At 41.3% G+C, this 22717-nt stretch overlaps 1 protein-coding gene across 9 annotated transcripts in view; it reads right to left on the bottom strand.

Annotated features, from left to right (window-relative positions):
- kmt2e (lysine (K)-specific methyltransferase 2E) overlaps positions 1–21565 on the bottom strand; it is a 37568-nt gene extending 16003 nt beyond the window's left edge. For 4 of the 9 annotated variants that reach the window (XM_084111359.1, XM_084111361.1, XM_084111362.1 and 1 more), the window contains exons 1-4: positions 21252–21565; positions 7825–8009; positions 2004–2115; positions 1601–1860 (exon numbers count right to left, since the gene is read on the bottom strand). In XM_084111359.1, the coding sequence (XP_083967485.1) occupies positions 1601–1860; positions 2004–2115; positions 7825–7895 (443 nt within the window). In that variant the 5' untranslated portion in view covers positions 7896–8009; positions 21252–21565. Of the gene's footprint in view, positions 1–1600; positions 1861–2003; positions 2116–3015; positions 3292–7824; positions 8010–15944; positions 15965–21251 lie in introns of those variants that run through there. The other 5 variants (XM_084111364.1, XM_084111365.1, XM_084111366.1 and 2 more) reach the window with 2 other exon arrangements.
- Between the last annotated feature and the right edge of the window lie 1152 nt (positions 21566–22717).

Genomic DNA, 22717 nt, shown 5'->3' with positions numbered 1-22717 from the left:
GCAGCCGTGCTTTTTCATTCTGTTAATAAAAGTTCTATGTTTACAATAAGCTATGTATTAATATTGTCATTGTACTGTTTTGTTGTTGTGTTTTTCAATAATTTCTACTAGACTCTGTACAGGACCCACCAGTTGTACTGCATGATTTTATCAATAACAGGTCTTGTCTCAAGCAGGGCTCCAGACAGCGACCAAATGGTCACATTTTATGACCTTTTTTCCTGCCGATGTGACTATATTTTGTTTGAGGTTGCACTGGTGCCACCACCACGTTGCCCAAGTAATAAGAGCTGCCATTTCTGTTGCATATAAGAAACATCAATGGTAAACAAAATGAAAGTGGAACGAAACTGCACTACTCGTTTGAGCTGCGCTGAGCGGACAGTTTATCAGCTCTAAGCAATAATAGAGAGTGCAGCGAGAGCTCAGAACAGGTTTACTTGTGGGCTGATCTCGATCCCACAACACTGTTGCTACACATCGCTGGGAGTTCCAGTGAGAAAGCGTTTGAATTCACTGCAGTATTAATAACATCGCTGCGAGATCTAGTGAGAAGCATTCAAATTCAGTACAGAAATCTCTTTAATAAACCATAGATATCACATCAAACAGCGCTGGCATGGAAACCAGGAGAATCATTGTGCAATGAACAAACAAGTTATAGAAGGCTTTTCAATCCACAAATCACCAACACCGACTAATTAGCCATTTCCACTCCCTAACATATGGAAAAGTAGGAATAGTCACAAAAACTTTTCTTCGAATTGTGACTGAATTACACAGAAAGCAAGTAAAGAGCGATCCTTTTATAATCACCGAAGCTGTTGGTCAGTTCAGTATGATACTATAGAACAACAATGGTATATTTAATAAGAGTATTAAAATTATGTTTTGGCACGTTACTGTTGTTAATACAAGTTAATTTCAAGTACAGTACTTTACTGTCCAATATACAAATGTAATATTATTAGTAACTGCACTTATTAATGCAAAACAATAGCAATTTTATGATTAAAACCCCCCCAGCGCTAATCAGGTGCTGATGCCACCATCTGTAGAACTTAGTGGCACCGGTGCTTCTGCTCTCAAATATTAGTCTGCCCTGCTTTGCTTTTAATAGTACATATGAATTAAATGCATAACAGGAAAACATATAGTAAATCAAATGAAATGCAACATGGACCTTTTTACCATACATATGGGGCATTTTTGTCCTCATTCTATCCTATTTCTGACATATACAGCTCTCTACTACCCAGAATCAAATATTATGTTAAAAAAACACCTTACATTTAAATACATAATTCAATTATTATTTAAAATAATATAAATGACATCTATCCTACATTTAAAATATCTGGGACATTTTTGTCACTCTGTGGTATCTTTGCCCTCTTAACTGCTTAGGATCCAACAGTAGTACTTTACATGATTCTTTATAACAGACCTTGTGTAATGACCTAGTGATTTCCACAGCATTTTTAGACACTTCAAGCTAGATAGGCTGGGTTTTAAAACACAGCCATGAACTTCATAATTACACATATAGAGTAGACGTAGTTTGGACATGTCAAATTGGCATCAAGGTGTGTGGTCCCACCTGCACTTGTCGCAGCATATCATGTAGCCATCGTCATGGGTGAAGCCGCAGATGCAGCGTGTGATGTCAGCACCGTAGCTGCCGTCTTCCGAGGTGCTGAGCGTGGTGCCACGCGACGCCTCGTCCTGCCCGCCGGGCACGAACAAGTTCTCGCCTGGCCGGCCCGCGGGCACAAACAAAGCCTCTCCTGGTCGGATCAGCACCGAGGGAGGTGGGGATGCCGGTGGGGTGGGTGGGGGTCGCGCCCCATAATTATGGTCCTGTCGAAGAGCGCGGCAGGAGGAACCATTATAAAGTCGTTAAGCATAAGCAGGATCAGATAACACAGAATGTAGATAAGCAGGTCAAGGCTCTAAGGGCGTGGAAGTGCAGCAAGGTGTGTTTGTTGGGGGATGATACTTACGGCATAAGGCAGACCGATGTAGCCGTGGGAGTGGTGGGAGCTGCTGCTGTAAATCTGGTGAGGGTAGCTGGACTTCTCAACTACCACAGAGCTCGCCTCCACAGATTCTGGTCTACTCCATATACACAAACACACAGAGGAAAAAAAAGAGAGAGGAATGAGGAACAAGCCTGACAAGGCGTGAGTTTTAAAAGTATACAAAAAAAAAAAAAAAAAAAAAAAAAAAAAAACAGGTTTGACGGCAGTGGAACAAAAGGGAAAGGAAGAACAAAGCTTGCTAGGAGAAGTTCATTCACCTACGAATCAGTTTTTTTGTTGTTGCATCAGCCAATACATATTTTAGCACAACACAGAACATGATAGACCTCAGTAGTGACTTGCTATCTGTACACACGTGTGTGTGTCCTGTCATGCCCTCAAATGGCTGGACGCGACTTGTAGAAAGTGAAACAACAGGATCACACGTCTCTAATCTCACAGTTAAGTCTGTCACAAAACCCAAACCCTATCTGTTTCACACAAACATGCCCAATGAAAGGGCCCTTGATTCCACATCGTTTTAAAAGCGAATGAAATGAATGGAAGATTTATAGTAAAACCAGAAAGGGCAGGAGTGTTTGGCGTATGAAATTGGCTGCAAAGGGGCCTTTAATGCCAAGTTTTATTGGCAGAAACCGCAAAAAAGGACACATACAGAAAGATGGAAACTTACAGTCAGATTTATAATCGCGTATATAAACATTACAGTGATTTTCTCACACAAAAACTGTCAAGGTCACGTAGCCACTTTAATACCAGTATAGAAACATATTAGACGCTTAACCTGACACCAGTGCACTCACATAAACAACGGTTACAGGGTAATTTGCATATCACTACCTTTCTGCACATGAAGCAAGCATGTGTTGCTTTCAATTTGAGATGACACAAAAACAAGCACATACATACTTCAAAGGTATCACACTCCTTAATAAAACAGGAATATCTCCCAAAAAACGGTGCCAAAACTTACCACAAATCAGAGCGCCTGCGGAGTAAAAAGCAAACGTGCGAATGTCCGTATGCGTTTCTCTTTCCTGTTTTTGTTGTATTCTCACTTATCTCCCAGTCATGTCTCACTGCAAGCGGAGAGAGACTGTACCTGCTCCTCACATTCACCTCGTGCTGTCTTGTCCCTACCTCACGCTCACACTTCCTGATTCAGTTGGTGCTTGCAGCTAACTGTCAAAGTGAAAGTGTGGGAACTGCTGAGGGGCGGACCCTTTAGAGAAAGAGTGTGTGTGTGTGTGTGTCTGCACGAGTCAAATGAGAACAAGAGCTCTTACGAAAAAACGGCCCTCCCAGGCAGGCGATAAATGATTAGCAGGTTTTTATTGATGCCTTTGCATTACGGTGTGGTTTTCGCGATAAGATTATCAAAGCGGGGCAGGTGACAGGCCGGGGGATTTCCTGCGTATCAGTGACAATAAACTCTAGTGTCTTTACTAAAAAACAGCCGCATCTCTCAGCAGGAGGACGACTTTAAACAGGGGGCAAGTCAAAAGGAGACAGAGAGAAGGTGTTTGAGGAGGTGCAATGACAGAGAGGGAGGCTTGACAGACTGAAAAACAAAACAAAAATCGAATTACCCATAAATAGAGAATTAAACCGTAACATTATTTTGAGCCCATAAAAGAACTGACACCCGGGTGCAAAGTTTTAACGTTTTTCCTCTTAAACTTCAATATCCAATGACAGCTAACAAAGTATTTGGAAAGTCAGTATCTTTGTTGACTAAATTAACACTGTGTCCTAACCAGACCCAATGCAATACTGTTGCCATCTTCCTTGACTATTTTCATGGCGGGTAATAGGGCTGCACAATATATCCAATTTATCAAAATATTGCAAATGTATATATCACGATATGCATATCGCAGCGGCTTGCAATGACTGGGGTCATGAACAAAAGACAAAGAGAAAATCACTCACTGCTCTTGGCTAAATAACTTTTGCAGCTTTAATAAGAATCAGTATATATTTAATTCATACAGTGAAAACTAAGCCGTGTTTATTTTTACATTTGATTATTCAGTTTCTGTTGTTAAATAAACTTAACGTAGGCCTACATGAAACCCTAAACCCTGTGGTTTACACTGATGTTAAAATAACACTTCGTATGCTACAGTAAAACACTGCTGTCCACTTTCAGAAGTTGTAGGGATGTTTTCTTGTCACAAAAAGAATGTGAAACATATTTTAAACATAATTCATTTAAGTTTATTTTACACACTTTAAGCATTATCATATCGCATATCGAATATTGCATTATTATCGAGTTATTTCTTCAATATCGTGCAGCCCTAGCGGGTAACAAGTTAAAATACTATAAAAAAGCAATTTAAAAACCTATATATAATGTTTTTAAAATTAGCTTTAGATAAAAACCCTTAAATGTTTCAGTGTTAAGCAAGGACTGATACGAGTACGTTGCAATGCAAGTCACTTTGGATAAAAGTGTCTGCCCGGTTCATAAATGTAAATGTATACGTCACCGCTAATGACCTGTCAAAATGGGTTGGGGTTAAATGGCACAAGGTTGAATGCCAATATAAAAAATAAAAACATCTAACAACAATCTTAATCTGGAAATATCATCGCAGCACAGCACACTATGTTATTGTACTTTGTGTCACATAAACAAAATCTGTACAAAACTGTTCACAGAGAGAAAAAGAGCTGAAAACATGAAAGACAGAAAAGACAGGACAGAGTGTGGAGTGTAATTGAAGCTCCAATTAAAAGTAACTGGTATGCATGTGCTAATCATAGCCCACCGCTCCAGAGACGGCTTAATATGGAATAGACAATCCACACACACACACAACACCTGTTGAGAGAGAGTGGGGCGACGGATAGCAGGGTTCCTACACACTTTTAATTTCAAAATTACATTCTTTTCCAGACTCAAATTTCCAAACCTATCTGTAGATGTTTCAGACCATACTTAACATAAATGGTTCATACAGTATTATATCTTCAAATAGTTTTTTCATTGGTTTTCATGTTGTGAGTTATGTGATAACACGTGCTTAGATTATGAGAAGAACCTAAAACGCTTTATAACCTGCATATATTCACCTCACACACATCAGCTTGATGTTGAGAGATCACCAAACAGCAAAGCACAGTCTGATTTAGATGATCATTCGCTGCTTCATCTGCTGCTGGTTTGAGTGGCACATGCATTTATTGAGGTTCAAAAGAGAGTCACTTAAGGTACAGTTTTGCATTTATGAAAATGTGCGCCTCATGTTCGACAATCACTAAACAATCATTAAATGTTTGCCATGAAAACATTCTGCTTGTAAGACAATTTTTTTTTTTTTTTTAAAGAAATTATTAAAGTCACCCTGTGGTGAAAATCAAGCTTTTAATGTTGTTTATACGTCTATGTGGCATTTTTAATATGCGTTAAGACACACCATGTGCAAATGCATAAGTCAACACCATTGCTGAGTATTTTCTCCTTAAAACTGCAGTGAACCAAATACAGCCTCAAATCGTGGTTTGAAATCGCTGGTGTTTCTTACGTCACAAACTACCTTATAACCAATCACGTCAATGTGTGATCGTCAACAGGTTGATCTCTGAGCTGGTGTGAGTGAGTGGAGGCGGGGCTAATTCATAGAACAGCGTATATATTACATACAGTACCCAGACATGCAAACACACAAGTTACATGTGTGTCATGTGAGGGTAATTCACAGCAGACATTATCCATCTAGAGCTGGACGAGGTTTAGAGGGATTACAGCAGCTGTTTCAGGTCCATTGGCATTTTAACGGACTATCTGTTGACATCACAGTGATGCACAATGCCTGGTAACCATGACAACCTCTGCCGCAGGCTCGGGGTGGGCTGACCCTGACTGAGGAGTAATGTCAGGAACAAGAAAAAAAAAGCTGTGTATGAGACGTGCGACACTCGTAGGAGATCTGGCGTTGCGTCGACCACCATGTAAGACCGCTCATTTTTTTGTTTCTGGTTTAGTGGCAGGTGGAGATCCTTCTTAAAGCTTGTTAGAGCCTTGTGGAATAAATCTGCGGTATGCAGACGGGCGTACGGATGTGCCCAAAAGAGACTAAAACCCAGACGGACGTAAAGCTACGCGGCAGCACGGCCTCTTAAGCAGGCTAAAGCTCCAGGGCCCAGCTGTCACTCAGCCGGTCGCCATGACAACAGGCCCTGCGCAGTGCAGGAGAGAGCGCCATGGCAACACAAAGTGACGAGGCAACGGGACGAAGCTCGGCATTTAAAGAGAAACACACTGCGTTCATTCAAGCGCATGCTGCAGAGGGGAGGGTCTGCTGCTGTACGCCACGTGATGCACAGTCTACTAACTAGACGTCTAACAGCCGTGTTTCCTGCACTGGAACTAACAGGCAAAGCTGATGAATGGTAGCCTAATATAGAAATAAAATAATAAAAGGACATGCTTACTGATGCTACAAATACCAAACTGCAAACCAAAGCTCATTCTGAATGCAATTCAACAGTTTATTTTACAGTGTCCTTGTTACACATTACATCAAGCACAATTTATAGTAATTACTATAATATGTACAATTACATGCAACTAACTCTAAACTTCACCCTAACCCTAGAGTACATGTAGTTCATTTATTATTACTCAGTACTGTATAATTACACTAAAGGGGGTCGCACACCGGACGCTGCGCCGCGCCACGTCTAGGACAACTCTCACCTGAAAATCCGATAACATCAGCAATTTTCTGATTTCTGTAAATAAATATAAAAATAAATGTATATTGCAGCACAGGGTGAAGTCCGTATATACATTAACTACGATTTGAGACACATAAATGTAAAATTAATATAAAACTATGTAAATGGCGCTCTGTGGCGCGGCAGGATTTTGAACACGGTCCTGAGCCGTTGCTGGGCGCCGCGGACAGACGCCGAAAGGCGCCGCCGGTGTGTGTACTCTCATAGAGAATAATGTGTTCGAATTTAAAAGACGTGGCGCTGTGCGGCACGGCGCTGAGCTGCGCGTCCGGTGTGCGAAACCCTTAACACAGTCACCTTAAAATAAAGTATAACCTATTTTTTTAAAGGGACAGCACACCTAAAATGAAAACAGCGGCATTGCCTTAAACTTTTGTCATTTTAAAACGTTTTCTTACTTTTTATTATTGCAAAAGAAAAATAAATTAATTCAGGGATTTGGTTCGATTCATCAGTTGTTGATTGGATGTTGAGATGAGTGACGGACGGCAGATGAACGTGAGCTTGCCGGGACGCAATTACGCAATTTAAGCAAACAAAGTGATTGAAGAAGTTCTGGCCGAATTCTCATTTCATGCTGACTTCAAGCCTTTTATTACTCTTTAAATGCCCCATTCCTCACACAAAAGCTTTTGTATGCTTTCAGAGGTCTTACAGATCACTTGTATGGTGTTTATGGGTTTCTCAATAACATTTGTGGACCTTAACAGCTCCAGCCTCCATCTACTTTCATTATTTGGAGATGGGCAACTGCTAAATAAGTTCTGTTCCACTGATAGAGCACGTTTCTGATGAGAAAGTTACAGAAAGATGAGAGAACGGAAGCGGGTGGTGGAAAGAAAAATCACACTACAGATGCGCTTCCCTCTGCTGATGCAACCAGAAAAAGAACAAAATGAAACAAAAGGTAGTGATGAGTCAATATGAAAGGACACCGAGAGAGAGAGAGAGAGAGAGAGAGAGAGAGAGAGAGAGAGAGAGAGAGAGAGAGAGAGAGAGAGAGAGAGAGAGAGAGAGAGAGAGAGAGACTCACTCTGAGCCTGCAGCCATGTCCAGGTATGAGGTGTTGGCCGTGTCCACCCCTACTGGGATGACTATGCTCATGACGTTCTGTGCTGGGAGTCTCTTGTCCTACTGAGTCCAGAGCACAGCAATCCAAAACACTGAGGCATGTCAGCCACAGCACTCATTGCACACATCTAAGTGCATCCACAAGGCCTGCAAAGAGACGGAGAGAAAAACACAGTTAGAGTTTGACATTCAACCAGACTCCAGACAAATGAACACCTGACGGGGGCATATTAATGGACACTTCGCACAAATAGTGTACATATTACAAACTCTGGGTCATTTCAGTTAGTATTGTAAACAACAGGATGTGATACTTCTCAAGGAGTAGCTATGATTCATAGCACAAACATGAGGCCATTGTTGGCTCGGAGACATAATATTATTCTAGCAGGCATCAAGGGCACTGGTTAACATATGTTCATTTCTAATGGAAAAACATCAAAAGACAGGGCTTTAACTTGATGGTTTGTGCTTCAACATGATTTGGGTGAAGTTGCTTGGCTCCTAAAAAAAAATCTGTGTTTGAACATGTCTTTTGTGTAACAAGGGAGGGGGAAGTGAAGATTGCGTGGCAAAACCGTGTCCAATAACAGAACTCGACCTTTGTAGAAACAACAAACAGGGTGCAGTGACTGCACATGAACACAAGGGGGCGCAGTTGCATGCTTGGTCACATCCACCATGAAAGTGTGTGTGAGAGAGAGAGCGCGAGAGAGAGAGAGAGAGAGAGAGAGAGAGAGAGAGAACAACATGGAGGCAGCTTTTATATTTTCCGCTCATCCATAAACGTCCATTGAATGCTCACATCCTGAACGCACACAAAGATGTGTCGTTGCGGCACTGCTCGTGAGAGGATTTAATGTGTACATGGTGGAGGCCAAAAGAACGGATGGAAAGATTAATGATTAAGCGTTGTATGCGTCGGGCAGAGCGAGACGAAGAGATGCCACTCTGTGGATAGAGGAGGCAATGATGGACAGCAAAAGACAGCCGCAACAGCCAATCAGAGGCTTCCCTTGCAAGTAATGTTTTAATCCTGGTCAGAGGGGCTAAATATGTCACACTGGCATACTTCTCCTGGAACAACAAACAGGGTGGCGACAAAGGAATTAAAGAGTGTGTGTGTGTGGGTGTGTGTGTTGTGGTGATAAGTGGGATTAGAGGAGGGGCCAGATGCTGGGACATACAGTCTACAGATGAAACCTGGATTTTGGCGAGACTGTTCAGCTACTAACAAAAGAGGATGGAGGAAGACTAGTAAAGTAGTATTGTGCCAACAGGATCTAAAATATATAAAAGATAAATACAATTTATATGTACAGAAAAAAATATATATAATTCCCTTCTTCAAGTCTTCATGAAATCAAAATTGACCCCATTTACTTTATTAGCACATACTACCAGTCTTTTGGTGAACAATTAATATGCAACAATTAATAAGTTAATACATAGAAAATATTTGTTTGTCGTGGTAATCTTTAATCAACATCTGAAAATGTGCTTCCGCTCTGGATGACGTCAGTTTGAAGGCTTGGGTTGAATATCAATATATGCTTATGGTATAGAAATAAAGATAATAACCGTGTAAAATCCAAATAAATGCATCAGATCGGACTTTACTGAAAAGGGTTTCTGAAACAATGTTTTTCATGCTTTTTCAGTGAACCATAACCAACTATTGCACATGCACCTGTGGGACTAGTCCTTAAGACACTATGGGGCGGTTTCCCGGACAGAGATTAGGCCTAGTCCTGGACTAAAATGGCCTTTTAAACCAGATTAACAGACATCTGCTTTCTATGTCATGGTTTTAAATAGTCCTAGACTTGGTCTAGTCCAGAGTTTACTAAGACGATTTCCTGGAGGAAGACTAGAGCTACTCCAGGACTAAATTGAGCCTACCAGAAGGCAGCTTTAACTTCAGACTAACGATGCGTTTCAAAGACGACATCCATTACTTGGACTATTTCAGTGAAGATCAATATATACACGTGTATTTGTGTATGTCTAATATGCGTGTGTATATGTAGGCCTATATTAAGCTAGCAAGCTAGTAAGAACTGAGAAACTTCACTTCCCTGGCCTCAAGAGTCGCATTAGCAACTGACTAGCGTCCTTGTTAGCATGTCTGTCTTCCATACTGGAGACCCTGGTTTGAATCCTGCTCGGAGTGGGCAGAGTAGGAAACTTTGCGTTTGCTCACAATATTTTTGTAAAAGTAAAGTTTCTCAAGGGAAAAAATATGAGAGAACACAAAAGCAATGTTGACAATTAATTGACTCATATTATTTTTCCTTCACCATGTCAATTTATAGGCAACCTCTGTCATGCTAATTCAGATTAGCACAGTTGGTTTTAAATTAATTGGTTTATTTTAGTTCAGGACTCTATAGTCCAGGTGTTCGTAATCTGTACTTAATTGTTTCAAGTTAGGCATTTTTAAGCCACAATTAACTAAAGAAAAACTAAATCACAGACCTGTGAGTGATTACACTTTTCTTTTTACTAGATCATTTATATCAACATAATATGATACACATGCATCATCATTTTTTTTTTTTTAAATATTACCATTTTATTTTCTGCAATTTAAAACATCTAAAATAACTAACAAAATCAATTTTAGCCACATTAGGAACTTGCTAGACAAGTGTTAATTTTAGTATTTGCATACTAAGACTGTGATCCAGATCACTGCAAATAAACAAAACATGGACTGACATGCCCGCACACAACACACACCTTGACCAGCCTTAACATGCCCCCTTTAGACACACACACACACACACACTAACACTCCCCCTATGAGGGTGGCACGTCTTCTGCTCACTGTTCAGAAATAAACTACAATAAGACTGTCATCTGCTCGTGTGGCATGTTGGAGAACAGACTATCAGACTGTGTGTGATGTGTGCGAGACACGTGTGTGCCCTTATGTGGAGCATAAAGACTAGAGAGAGGCTATAAATCAGTCCAAAGCCTCGCAGAGATGACAGCTGTCAGCTTCAGGGGTTAATTAATAGGAATCTGACGATGTGTGTCGGTTAGCGTGTGATTTACTCTGTAGGCACCTACAGTTCTCCCATTTTTGGCCATGTCAGGTCGCTTTCACAAGCGCAGTGGGTCTGATATATTGCGGATGTTTCGACTGCTGTGAAAAATGAATGGAGTTTCACAGCTCTTGAAAAAGCACAGTAAATAATCTCTCTGGTCCAAACCTAGAGACCTGCCTCGCTGTCTTTTGTGTAGTCTTTTAAGGCAGTATCCTGACTGAATTGGAACATAATAAGTGACCGATTTGGAATGCTCTACAATACATAGGCAGCATTATGACACACAAATGGAGACTAAGAGACGCCACTATACATTGATTTCAATAAAGTTTAAGTGCAGGCAAAATACAGAGCACACAAAAATATATATATATAATATATATATATATATATATATATATATATATATATATATATATACACACACACACACACTCTTGTACATCTATCTTTATGAGGACATTCATTGACACAATGCAATCTCTAGCCGCTTACCCTAATCTTACCCATCACAACTCAGTGCCTAACCCGAACCCTTACCCTAAACCTACCCTTAACCTAATTATAACCTTATCCCTAAGACCAAGTCTTGACCCTCAAACAGGCCTTTAAATGGGTCTCAGAAAGTGAGGACCAGCCAAAATGTCCTCACTTTACTCTCTTTGTCCTCACTCCAACGGTCTAAAACTCAAACTGGTCCTCGCAAAGATAGTTGTACAAGTACACACACAGTACATAAATGTGGATTTACAAAAATGTTTTTTTTGATGCAGGGAAAAACTCACCCTACATTTTATTTTTTAACAGTTTACAAAAAAAAAAAAAAAAAAAAAAAAACAGCCTCAGGTCACATTCACCGCTGTTGTTATTTAATAGTAACCCCAATAATAAAAATTACTGTTTTTAATTATTACAATAATTTATTCAATAATAAAAACAAATCAATGAAGAAAGATTACTATATTAATACTACTGTGGTGTAAAATAAGAAATAGGCTAATAATAATTAGTCAACAGTAAAATTACAATGCCAATATTCATGGCTGTAAGGATAACCAAACAAAAACAAATTACTGATTAGCTGTTGATGTGACAGTGTTGTAAGTGTAATACGTACCCACAAAACGAGTATTTTAATTGTAATAAATGCTATTTTAAGTATTATTCTAGCAAAGCTGAAGCTGCCTACCTAGGGGGCATTTTAAGGCATCTGTGCCCAGTACGTCTTACAGGAATTGTTTTTTTTGCAGCAGGGTCTCAAATTCTTAAGCTTGCTGCAAATTTGAGACCCTGCTGCAAAAACCAATTCCCGTAAGACGTACTGGGCACAGATGCCTTAAAATGCCCCCTAGGTAGGCAGCTTCAGCTTGCTACACTTTGGAACAGAGCTTAAGTTACCATGTCCTCTTCTCAAAGACGTGACAAACACAGGAAGAGGGTGAAAGAGAGACAACACTGTACAGTGTAATAAACCCATTTCCCTTAGAAAGCATACGGTGGTCTCTTTCCAGCTTTCTCACACAGAGTCTGTTCTTCTTGGCCTCAGCAGCCAATCCTGCCGTCAATGCTTAGGAATGCACGCGTGCGCACTGCCTCTCTGAGTGTGTGTACACACACACACACACACAGAGATAACTAACCACAACATACTTCCTCTGAATGCCCAGACGTACCCTTTCTTTACTCTCAAACACTCGCACACACATTCAACAGTCGCCCCCCTCCTTAAAAATGCAAAACGGGGGTGTGGAAAAATCTAGTACAGTAGAGCATTCTTGGTTAAATCAGAGCATTCAGACTGCCTCCGACACTCCCATTTCCTTTAGCAAAACTGTCTGCCACTCATAAGGAACGCAGCGAGCGAGAGCGAGAGAGAGAGAGAGAGCGCGCGCGAGAGAGAGAGAGAGAGAGAGAGAGAGAGAGAGAGAGAGAGAGAGAGAGAGAGAGAGCGAGAGAAAGAGAGAGAGAGCGAGAGAGAGAGAGAGCGAGAGAGCGAGAGAGCGAGAGAGCGAGAGAAAGAGAGAGAGAGAGAGAGAGAGAGAGAGAGCTACCCTACCCTAAAGCTCCCTGCCCTACCCGGATTTCTTTCCCTCCCCTCTGCACTTCCTAAATAAACCCTGGACACTCAAAAGGGAAGGGAGGACTGGGAGAAAAAAGGGGGAGATGGCTGCGAAATACGAGACCAATTAAATGGTCATGAGGAAAGAGAAGCCATTTAAAGAGACTATAAAAAGATGAGCAGCTTTTCAAAACAAAATATAAAACGTCAAATATTCATTATTTCTGTCCTGTTCTTCCAGTGATTTTGAGATTTCCACTGGCTCCCAAACTATCCTTCTAAGGAAAGATGATGAGGGACCAATTCTGGCACAGAAACAGCTTGCTGAATCCAACTGTTTTTTCCTCCTCTGTCTGTATGGACACAATGTCGTATGGGAAGCTCCTCCTTCCGGCAGCGGGCAGGGAAACCCACAGACTCATGTAGGAGTATCAACACGTTTCTCTTCTCCCCATTTCTCCCGCTCTCTCTCTCTCTCTCTCTCACAGTCATTTTCCTGGTTTGCGTTGTCTGATTTTCGGCGGGGAGAGATGGAAACCGAGCAGGCATCCGAAAGCTAGCCCCGATGATGTGACTTCACACCATTCTCGCCGGCTGAGTCATCACAGCCTACGCTACAATGAAGCTTTACACAACCACGTGCCTCAAAAATGCATGAACGCACGCCGAGAGCTTTTCCTCACTGTCATTGATAAAGATGCATGAGGTACGACGTTGTATCACCTTGTTCGTATCTCTTCCTGTGAGACAAATACGCCACAATCGGAGCACAATCATGGCCACCGGCCAGCTAATGCTGTTGAAGATTAGAGAAATTTATATTTGAGTATAATATGTTATTAGTGGCATTTACTACTTTTTCATACTTGAGAACCAAATCGCTAACACCGACTGTTAAACATCAGTGCAGACAAATAATGACTTGGCAGACGATAAAAGAGGCACAAGACTTGAGCCACATTGTCTAGAGGTCAGACTATCATAGACCCTCTTGAGGGTGGACTCTGTTGACATGGGCCACTAAAAGCAAGGATGTGTCTCGGGTCTTTATTTTATGTCCACCTCTCTAACAAACGTTAATGAGGTTAATGGCTCCTGTGCTTCAGTCTGCCAAGTGGCTGACCACAGTGCACCTACACCACGGTAAGAGAGGAGGCACTTGATATTCTTAAATTAGATAAGGTTGACTGATGACAAACAAAATCAGTGATGCACATCTCCCATCTAGTAAAGAGAGTTTCATTTAGATTTATAAAGAAAACTACATTTTTACTTTTTCAGATGAAAATGTGAGTGATACTTGTGAAACTCAATACAACAATGCTAGGTTGTTTCTATGTGGTTTCTAATTTGTTGCTATATGGTTGCACAGAGTTTAAAGAGCCCAACTCAAGGCTGGATATCCTTGTGTCCCTCTTCAAAGTCAAAGATTATTTTCAAGCTTTTTTTTTTTTATCTGTCAAGAAAAATAGAAAGTCTGACCATTTACGGGCAGTTCTGAACTAATGGTTAGAGAGTTGGACTTGTAACCCGAAGGTCGCGGGTCTGATTCTCAATGCCTACAGGAAACGACAAGGGCCTTTGAGGAAGGCATCTAACCCCCCAATTGCTCCCCGGGCGCCACAATGAATGGCTGCTCCGGGTGTGTGTGTCCACTGTTTTCAGTGTGTTTGTTCACTGCTCCTAATGTGTGTGCACTAACTTGGATGGGTTAAATGCAGAGGACAAATACAGAGTATGGGTTACCATACTTGGCCATCGCATCACTTCACTTTTAGAAAACTAATAGCACACCTCTCCTCCAAAAGATGTACAATGTAAGGAATCACTCACATCCATAACAGAAAACCCCAAAACAAACCAAGACAAATTCCCTTCCTCTTAGTTAATGGCACTTTTATAGCATCAAAGTGTATGTATATGTCCGGATGTACAGGGGCCGAATCAATCAATTGCAATAGTGCCATGGGCGAAAAGGACAGTCTGGGCCACTCAGACTTCATGACGTCACAGTTTCATGATTGATTTCATGCCTGGCTCGCACCATTACATTACAAACACCACACAATAACATTCTCACATTTATAAATGAGTACTGCACCCTTGTCTGCCTGCTCTATGGGACACCTGTCAAGTAGCGAGGGCCCGTTGAGAGCTCGGTTACAGCCAGCAAACAAAAACATGTTACCTGAGCCCACAGCTCCTCCCCTGCACGTCCCTCACGTGACCTTACGGCACGAACAGGCCTCCCGGTGGAACTACCTACCAGCATACAGGCCTAACCACACCTCAGGTTGATAAAACAAGGACTATAAATTTAAAAACAATCGTATCTTTAAAGTTTATGATCTCGTCCAATTCGAGCAACCTGGATGTGCTCTGGAAGGAGATTGTTTGTCAGGTTTTAGCATGTGTTTGTACCAGTGTGCGCAATGCGATCATAGATGCGTCACCTGAGACTACGATTCTAAGCCACCTGCCTCTCTTTCCCTTTCTAACCTCCATCTCTCCTGAGGGGGGTACTTCACTTCTCCATCCCTCTGTCAACACAGAGAACAAACACGACACTGCCCATGGCATCTCACACACACAGCTCCGAGTCACCCATGCGCAGTGAGGCTAGGATGCGAGTGTGACAAGACAACCTGACAAAGAATGAGACAGGATGGTGAGTGCAGCTGTTGTAGAGTTGTTTATGCTGAGCGGAATTGCACGTTTCAATCTTTTAGGTAGATGTGAAATCAAGTGAAGGCAATATATAATGGCTTTATCATGTCAAAATGTAATACAAGACTTCACTTGTTGTCAGTCATCACAACCTTCACTTTTCAATGCATCCCCAGGGTGCAATGACCTTAAAAATGACAGGTTACGTAAAACATAAGATCAAGTCAAGTGTTCAAGTTCGTCCACTGTCGAATGCGACAACAGCGTGGTTGATCAGCACTACATTTATCATTAAAAACAAACCAGTTTTGTGCAGCTAAGCGTGCTTCTGCTCCGTTCTCCGCGTGGATCACTTCTCTCTAGCATCGCTGCCTGAGTTGTGAGCTGTGTGTTGATGTGCGTAGGCTGATGTTCCATCCTCTTCGTACAGCTGCACAGCCTCACTGTGATGTCACACCAATACATGCCAACGATTGGACCTCCACCTACAGGAAACGCCTGTCAGAAAGCCACAGCCTGCAATGTACACGGTCTGCTCCTCTCGTTATCTGCATGCAAGCACAGACGCAAGCTATTCCATGCAAAACAGGAGCCATAGATGTAAAAAATTAAATACACGTTTTCATGAAGCAAATCAGCAATGACAAAAATCCGTTCCATCTTGAAGCTCAGCCTAATATGGTGTCGTGAGGAAAAAGGGTCCGAAGCATGTGTTGGGCAAATATGTCAGATCGCCATCTCGGCCGTGGCTGCCAAAGTTTGCACCACAGAGGCCGGACTCACAGTGCGGCTAAGAAAAGGAAAAACACGCACATATCATTGGCTGCCTACATAAAATACGAAGAAATTGGCATTTTAAAAAGCTGTTGGAACAACGCCTTGGTTTTTATTACGGGAAGCCTTTCCAAACACTACCGTAGTGCCAAAAGTTATGGGAACAGCTCTGTGGTTAAAGACACCAAGTGAGTGATTTCTATTGATGAAAACATTTACAATGTTAACGTAACGTATGCTATGCAGGATGAGGCCTTTAGCGGTGCGCCCACGCACAGTTATATGGGTGGACCCCAGCAAACTTTCCAAAAAGTCATGCATCTGCCACGACCAGTGGATGTGAGGTGAAAGAGAGCTCGGGAGGGGAGGTCTTTGTCAATGTCAAAGGAGAAACAATCGAATCGCAGCTGTTATCTCACAGCTTGACCCTGTAAGCTATTCCACCTGCCCCCAAAAGCTACAACATATGCATCAGGCGGAGGGGAAGAAACTAGGCACATTAAGAGCGATAAAACACAAACATCAGCATCCAAATACGGCGTGATGGACCCCCAATGATGTGCAATCAGTTCACGCATGAACAGTCGCTCGCCTGCTTCCCATCCAAGATCAAGATCACCTTTTTGCAGCATCATCGTCTATTCATTACGCATTAGGACCCGTGTTTACCCCATCAAACCGCTCTGATGAATAACCACATTCTTCTGGACCTGTAAACTCCCCGCTGACCAGAGGGAGGGAGCAGTAATCATGAGAGAAATATGACACAGCCGTGTGGGTTGTGCTCTTTTCAATACTGCAGTAAACTTAACGGCACTCTCAAATAAAGTCATAGTCCTCCTCAGTGTGGTTATTGAACCAAAACGGTTATTGCCGAGTAGTTTTCAGATGCAGATGGTTGTGCGTGAGCTTAAGCAACATCTCGTTTCCTGTCTGTTCTTTAGGTGAGGCAATATACACATCTAGGTTCCTGGTACAACACAAACCTTTCATAGAAATTTCCAGTTAGGTAAACTAATCAAAAGAATGTATTTGATGTGGGCGGTATGACCAAAATTTCACAATCTGAGAGATTGTCACGATAACAATACATCACAATATAGGCCTAGTTATTTTTGACATATCTTTGCGAGTAAACATGAGAACAAAGATGCAAAGAACAAACTATTTTAAGGTTAGGGTTAGGTTACAATAGGCCTACACACAGTCTTCATTTTATTAATTAAATATACAATAATTCTTGAGGAACAATTCTTATCAACACAACACGGTTTACGTGAATACCTGCCATGCCAAACATTTTGACATAATGTGTGTATTCTAGGGATGGGCTTTTTTTGTTGTTTTTTTAAATATTGTATTAGAATTTTTTTGGGCTCATAATTTTAATATTTGAATATTCATTTATTTAAATGAAGTTTGACTAGAAAGACATTTTTCAATCATTGTGTTTTTGTCACTATTTCTGAACAAGCTTATGATTATACACAACAAACTTAGATTTATCTCTAGAGGTTTTCATTATACAATGTGTGTAAAAAAAATAAATAAATACAGAACAAAAGCAATTAAGCTCAAACAAAGCAAATTAATTAAAAACGCTAAAGCACACTGCGCCAATTACGGTACAGAGCATGCACACTTGAGTTAGCATATGGTTATTGTGTTTGTATTGTTTCACATGTTTAATGTTGAGAAAAACAAGAATATCCACATGCTTGGGTGAAAGTTGGCTTGCGAATCTGATTAACAAGAAGGCCGGCTGCAGAGAAAACCCGCTCTTCTGACACAGACGTTGCAGGGACACAAAGATAACAGTGAGCTTAGCGAAGCTTCTTTTAATGCTTTGTGTTTTCTGTTCTTAAACCCATCTCCCTTTGACAAAACTTAAAGGAAGCATATGTCTCAAGATAATTTTGCTGTCAGATAAGTTGATAGTCGTGAATGCAGTGATGGACAGCTGTCCTTCCTCATTCGACTGGTCAATAACGATTGGTCGTGTGTTTGGATTTCATGCGATTTCTCATTGTGGAGGTAATTATAATAACTCAGTTTCACCTGACTATGTTTGCACATGACATGTTGATTCATTTGATCAAAAGTAATACCATTTTGATCAAAGTAATTCCAAACTTAGCGGTGCCTTGGTGCAGACATTGTCATCAAATACAATCAACTTGTTTAAATGCTTCACAGTGCCACCCAATGCATTCAGTTAAAAGTTAAACAGAGTTTTTGTTGGCATGCTTAAGAATGGCATGTTTTAGAATGGATTCATTGCATTTACAGCCAGAAAAGCAACATGTAGCAAAACTAGAATTGCATTTTTATTTTTTTTAATAATTATTACTAATTGAATATTCATATTTAACTATGCGTGCACAACCCCTGGTGTATTCGAATGTTCAACCGCAATAAACCGTGAAACAGAACTGAGAGAGGCATTTTTCCATTAATTCATGTTTCTTTGTCACTGTAAAACCAAGCAGTCCTACACTGTGTACTTTATTTACATACCACAATATATCACTTGATGCTTTATACTGAAGCAACAATATATATTTCATCATACCGCCCAGCCCTAGAATGCATTATGATGTAGCCTAAAACAAGAACAAGATTAGCTGTTTGGTTTGAGCTACTATGAAAAACACAAAGATGAGTGTGGGTAATAAATCCCATATTCCTCTGTTCCTTCCACAAAGAGCTGCATGTTGTTCATTCTTTTAACTATGGTGTGACATCTTGCCAATATCTCTCGTTTAACACTTAAACACACTTTATCTTTAAGGAGACACAAATTATCAAATAACCCTTTGAGGGGGGAAAACGTAAAAGGGTGAAATGACAGATTGTTGCTTATCGTTTATTATATGAATGAGATTAGATTGAGATTTGAGTGTTGTGTGTTGATTCATGATGCTAATCCAAGTTTAGCAACAAGGCTGCATATGTCTAGCTTACTGGTATAGTTCAATTTATGTGCTAAACGTTTAGTGAACGCAGATTATAATCATAATTGGTGAAACACAGCAGTACTGTATTTTCTATAGTGTGTGTTGTGCACTTGCCTGTGGGTGAGTGTGTTGGCGCTGCAGTGTGTGAGAGTTGATCTAGGGGTGTGGAGGCTTTCATTACCACAACATCAACTCATCCGCCATTTTCACTAAGCACCTGAGAGGAAATACTGCGCTCGAAGACTCGCTGATATTTGACAGAAAACGGCCAAGATAACAAGAAACCCATCTTTTCACACATGCTTAAGTATCTATTTGTCAAATGCGCTGTGTTTGTGCTGGAACAAAGTGTTTGCGTCGTTTCTGCGTAGCTAGCGATTGTGACCGACGACAACTAGCCAACCTCAAATTACCTCACAACACACACGATTTTCTGAGAGGGAAAGAGCGTTTTAACGACTTCGTTTGGCGTTTAAAAAAACAAATAATCTGTCAGAAAGTCTATAAAGCAGAACTAATCGCATCGGGTCGACTAATTCAACATCCTCGCGAAAAGCTAATCGGCGAAGCTAACTGTTTAGCTTGCTATGCTAATGCGCATTGATATGAAACGCTCGAGCGTCTTAATATCTTTACACAGACATATAAATCAAATTTCCAACAATAAACATCAACCCAAATCTTTCTCAACCTAAAAGCGCGTCGAGTGACCGTTTGTTCACTATAATTGGCACAACTGCGCAGTTCGCTTGTAAAGCAGCGCGACTCTGGTCCACTTTGAGGAGAAGCTAAAGCAGATTTAACTACATGAACCGAGCCCGAACCCCCTCCCCCACGGCTGCAGCACTCGTTCTCAGCACACAAAACACACCAGACAGCCAAATAAGCGCTCACTTTATGCCCTCTTTGCTAAATCAACACATTATTGTGCTAAGTAGTTTACCACGTCAAATTCCGAGCAACGATTAACGCAAATCCAAGAAACAACAGCTTAAAACCCACACCAACGTATTGTAGAGGGTCATAATGCTTAATACATGATATCAATCACTAGGCTTTAAAGTGTATATTTGTGGGCTGGGTAATGGGGTAAGAGTGGACCTAGTTAGTGAATGGGTAACTGGAGTTGAAAGGTGTAAACAAAAGCCCTGTTGTTGCAGGCTCTGTCAGAGCACAACGTGCCATTTTAATCATTTCACACCTCTCATTCTGTAAAATACACATCTAAAACACGTGTAAACAATCGTAAACGTGCAAATGAGCATAAAGTTTGAAGATAAGTGGCGGGAATACATATCGTGGGACGTGACCACGACTTCTCCCTCAATTAAACCACTCCAAGCAGTTTTTGTTGCACATCCCAGCCATGTAAAGAGATTATACTGAGTCTTGATCTGTTTCTTTCTTGGTTGGTTGGCTAACTTGCTAGCATTTCTCCAGTGACTTGCTGGTGTAGCTCGCAGCTTTACAACAACGCAAGAGAAACGACGAGTTTCCGCTACTGTTGTGTGCAGCTTTTACTAGTTGTTAACTTAATAAAACAGCGTTATAATTCAAGACCTTTCCTTTTGTGAAGCATTAAATGTGGGTGTGAGCTAGCTAGCCACTTTAGCTGCTAAATTAAGTCATACACGCACCTACTGCTCGGATTGCCCTCTTTACAACAAGCCAGGTGGGATTTATACATCAAAAGGAGGGCTGACAAATGCACAGCAGTGATGCAATTGCAACTCATTTTAAGGTAAACTAATAATACAAGCCTCAGTTTCAGCATCTACACAAGGATGGACCCTCTTCAAGCAAGTCTGTTAGCCACTGGCATCAAACAACCCTCTCCAATAAACAAACAGATAGTGGTAGGATTTCAGCAGGTACTTACCGTTGATGTCCACTGTAATAACTGTGAATAAAGACACGGGGGACTCGGGTGAGACCCCGCCGCCTGATCTACCACAACCAAAACAATACTTCGCTCTCCACTGCGGATGTGTAACAAAGCTTTACAAATCGCGCTGTGTAGCACTTGTATTTCGCCTTGTGGTGCTCTAATCCAAATGTACAGCTTGAGTCTGTTAAAACCTAATATTTTTGTCCATATCTATGCCGACAGTTAGAAACTGGATCCCTTCTATCCTGTCTCTTTTCCCTGTGCAAAAATGGCGGCCCTGGCAGAAGTGCCGTGACTCCGCCTCCCCCCGCGCGCCCCCGCCCGGCTCTCTGTCACTGCGCGCGCCGCCCCTTCATTCCGCGGGGTTTCCCAGAGCAGAACCTCAGGGGCGCGTGCAGGAGAGAGTTCATCCACGACAAATGGGAGCGCGCATTCTTATCATACAGTCCAAACATAGGAGTGCTGTAGTGTAGCCCGCCGTGGAGAATTCAGCCTTAAAGGCTTGGCCTAGCGAGATGCATGCCTAAAGAAGGGAAAAATTAATGGATACAAATATTGCGATTAAGATTAGTGGGTTACTAATATTAAGAAAGTTTACCTTTTCTTCCGTGTTGTTTCTTCACATATATCCGAGTGAAATGGCTTCTCAAACAAGAAAAAATGTAGGTACTTGATTGTGTACATCAGGAATTGATCACGAGGGCACACCTTTTTTAAATGATGTACACAGATAAATAATTTATATGGCAATATTCCATAAATGTGTCAATTTGGATTTCATGGTGTTTTTAATACACTTAATAAACCGAAAAAACAAAGGTCATGTATGAAATTGACAACTATACCCTTATATAGTGCACAATTTTAGAAAAGCCATCAATCCCACAATGGACCTAAATAATGAGTGTATAACCGATGTTCAATCAACAACTAGCCACTACAGAATACCCATGCACTGTGAGCATTGCACTAAATTAATTCCCTGCCTTCTGGCATCCATAATGGCCAGCGCCAACTGGGAGCATTTGCGGGCCATGGCCCCCCAAACAAAAGCGTAACGAAACCACGCTACTCGTTTGAGCAGCACAGTGCGGACCGTTTATCAACTGTTACCAATAATAGGCAGCGCAAGCGCAGAACAGGTTTAGGCCCTGCTGTCCCAAATGGCACACTTCTTGTGCACTTGCAGTCTTGTGGACTTACAATGGCCACTGCATGCATGTGTCATTTGGGTGTCCCATTTGTCAATTAAGGTTTCAGAAGGGCGCATGCCAATATGCAACTTCGATGTGCGTCATGAAATTATGGATTCATTCGCAAGATCGCTAGGGCTTATTCATTTCAGGGTTCGTACAATCTTTTTGAAAGTGAAATTCAAGCACTTTTCAAGATCTTCACAACTTTTTCCAGCACTTCAAAACTCTGAATATTATCCAATTTAAATGTTATTTTCAAAT

This window comes from Abramis brama (assembly GCF_963993115.1).
Source record: "Abramis brama genome assembly, chromosome: 4".
Taxonomy (NCBI): domain Eukaryota; kingdom Metazoa; phylum Chordata; class Actinopteri; order Cypriniformes; family Leuciscidae; genus Abramis; species Abramis brama.
This window is presented reverse-complemented; position numbering and strand designations above follow the sequence as displayed.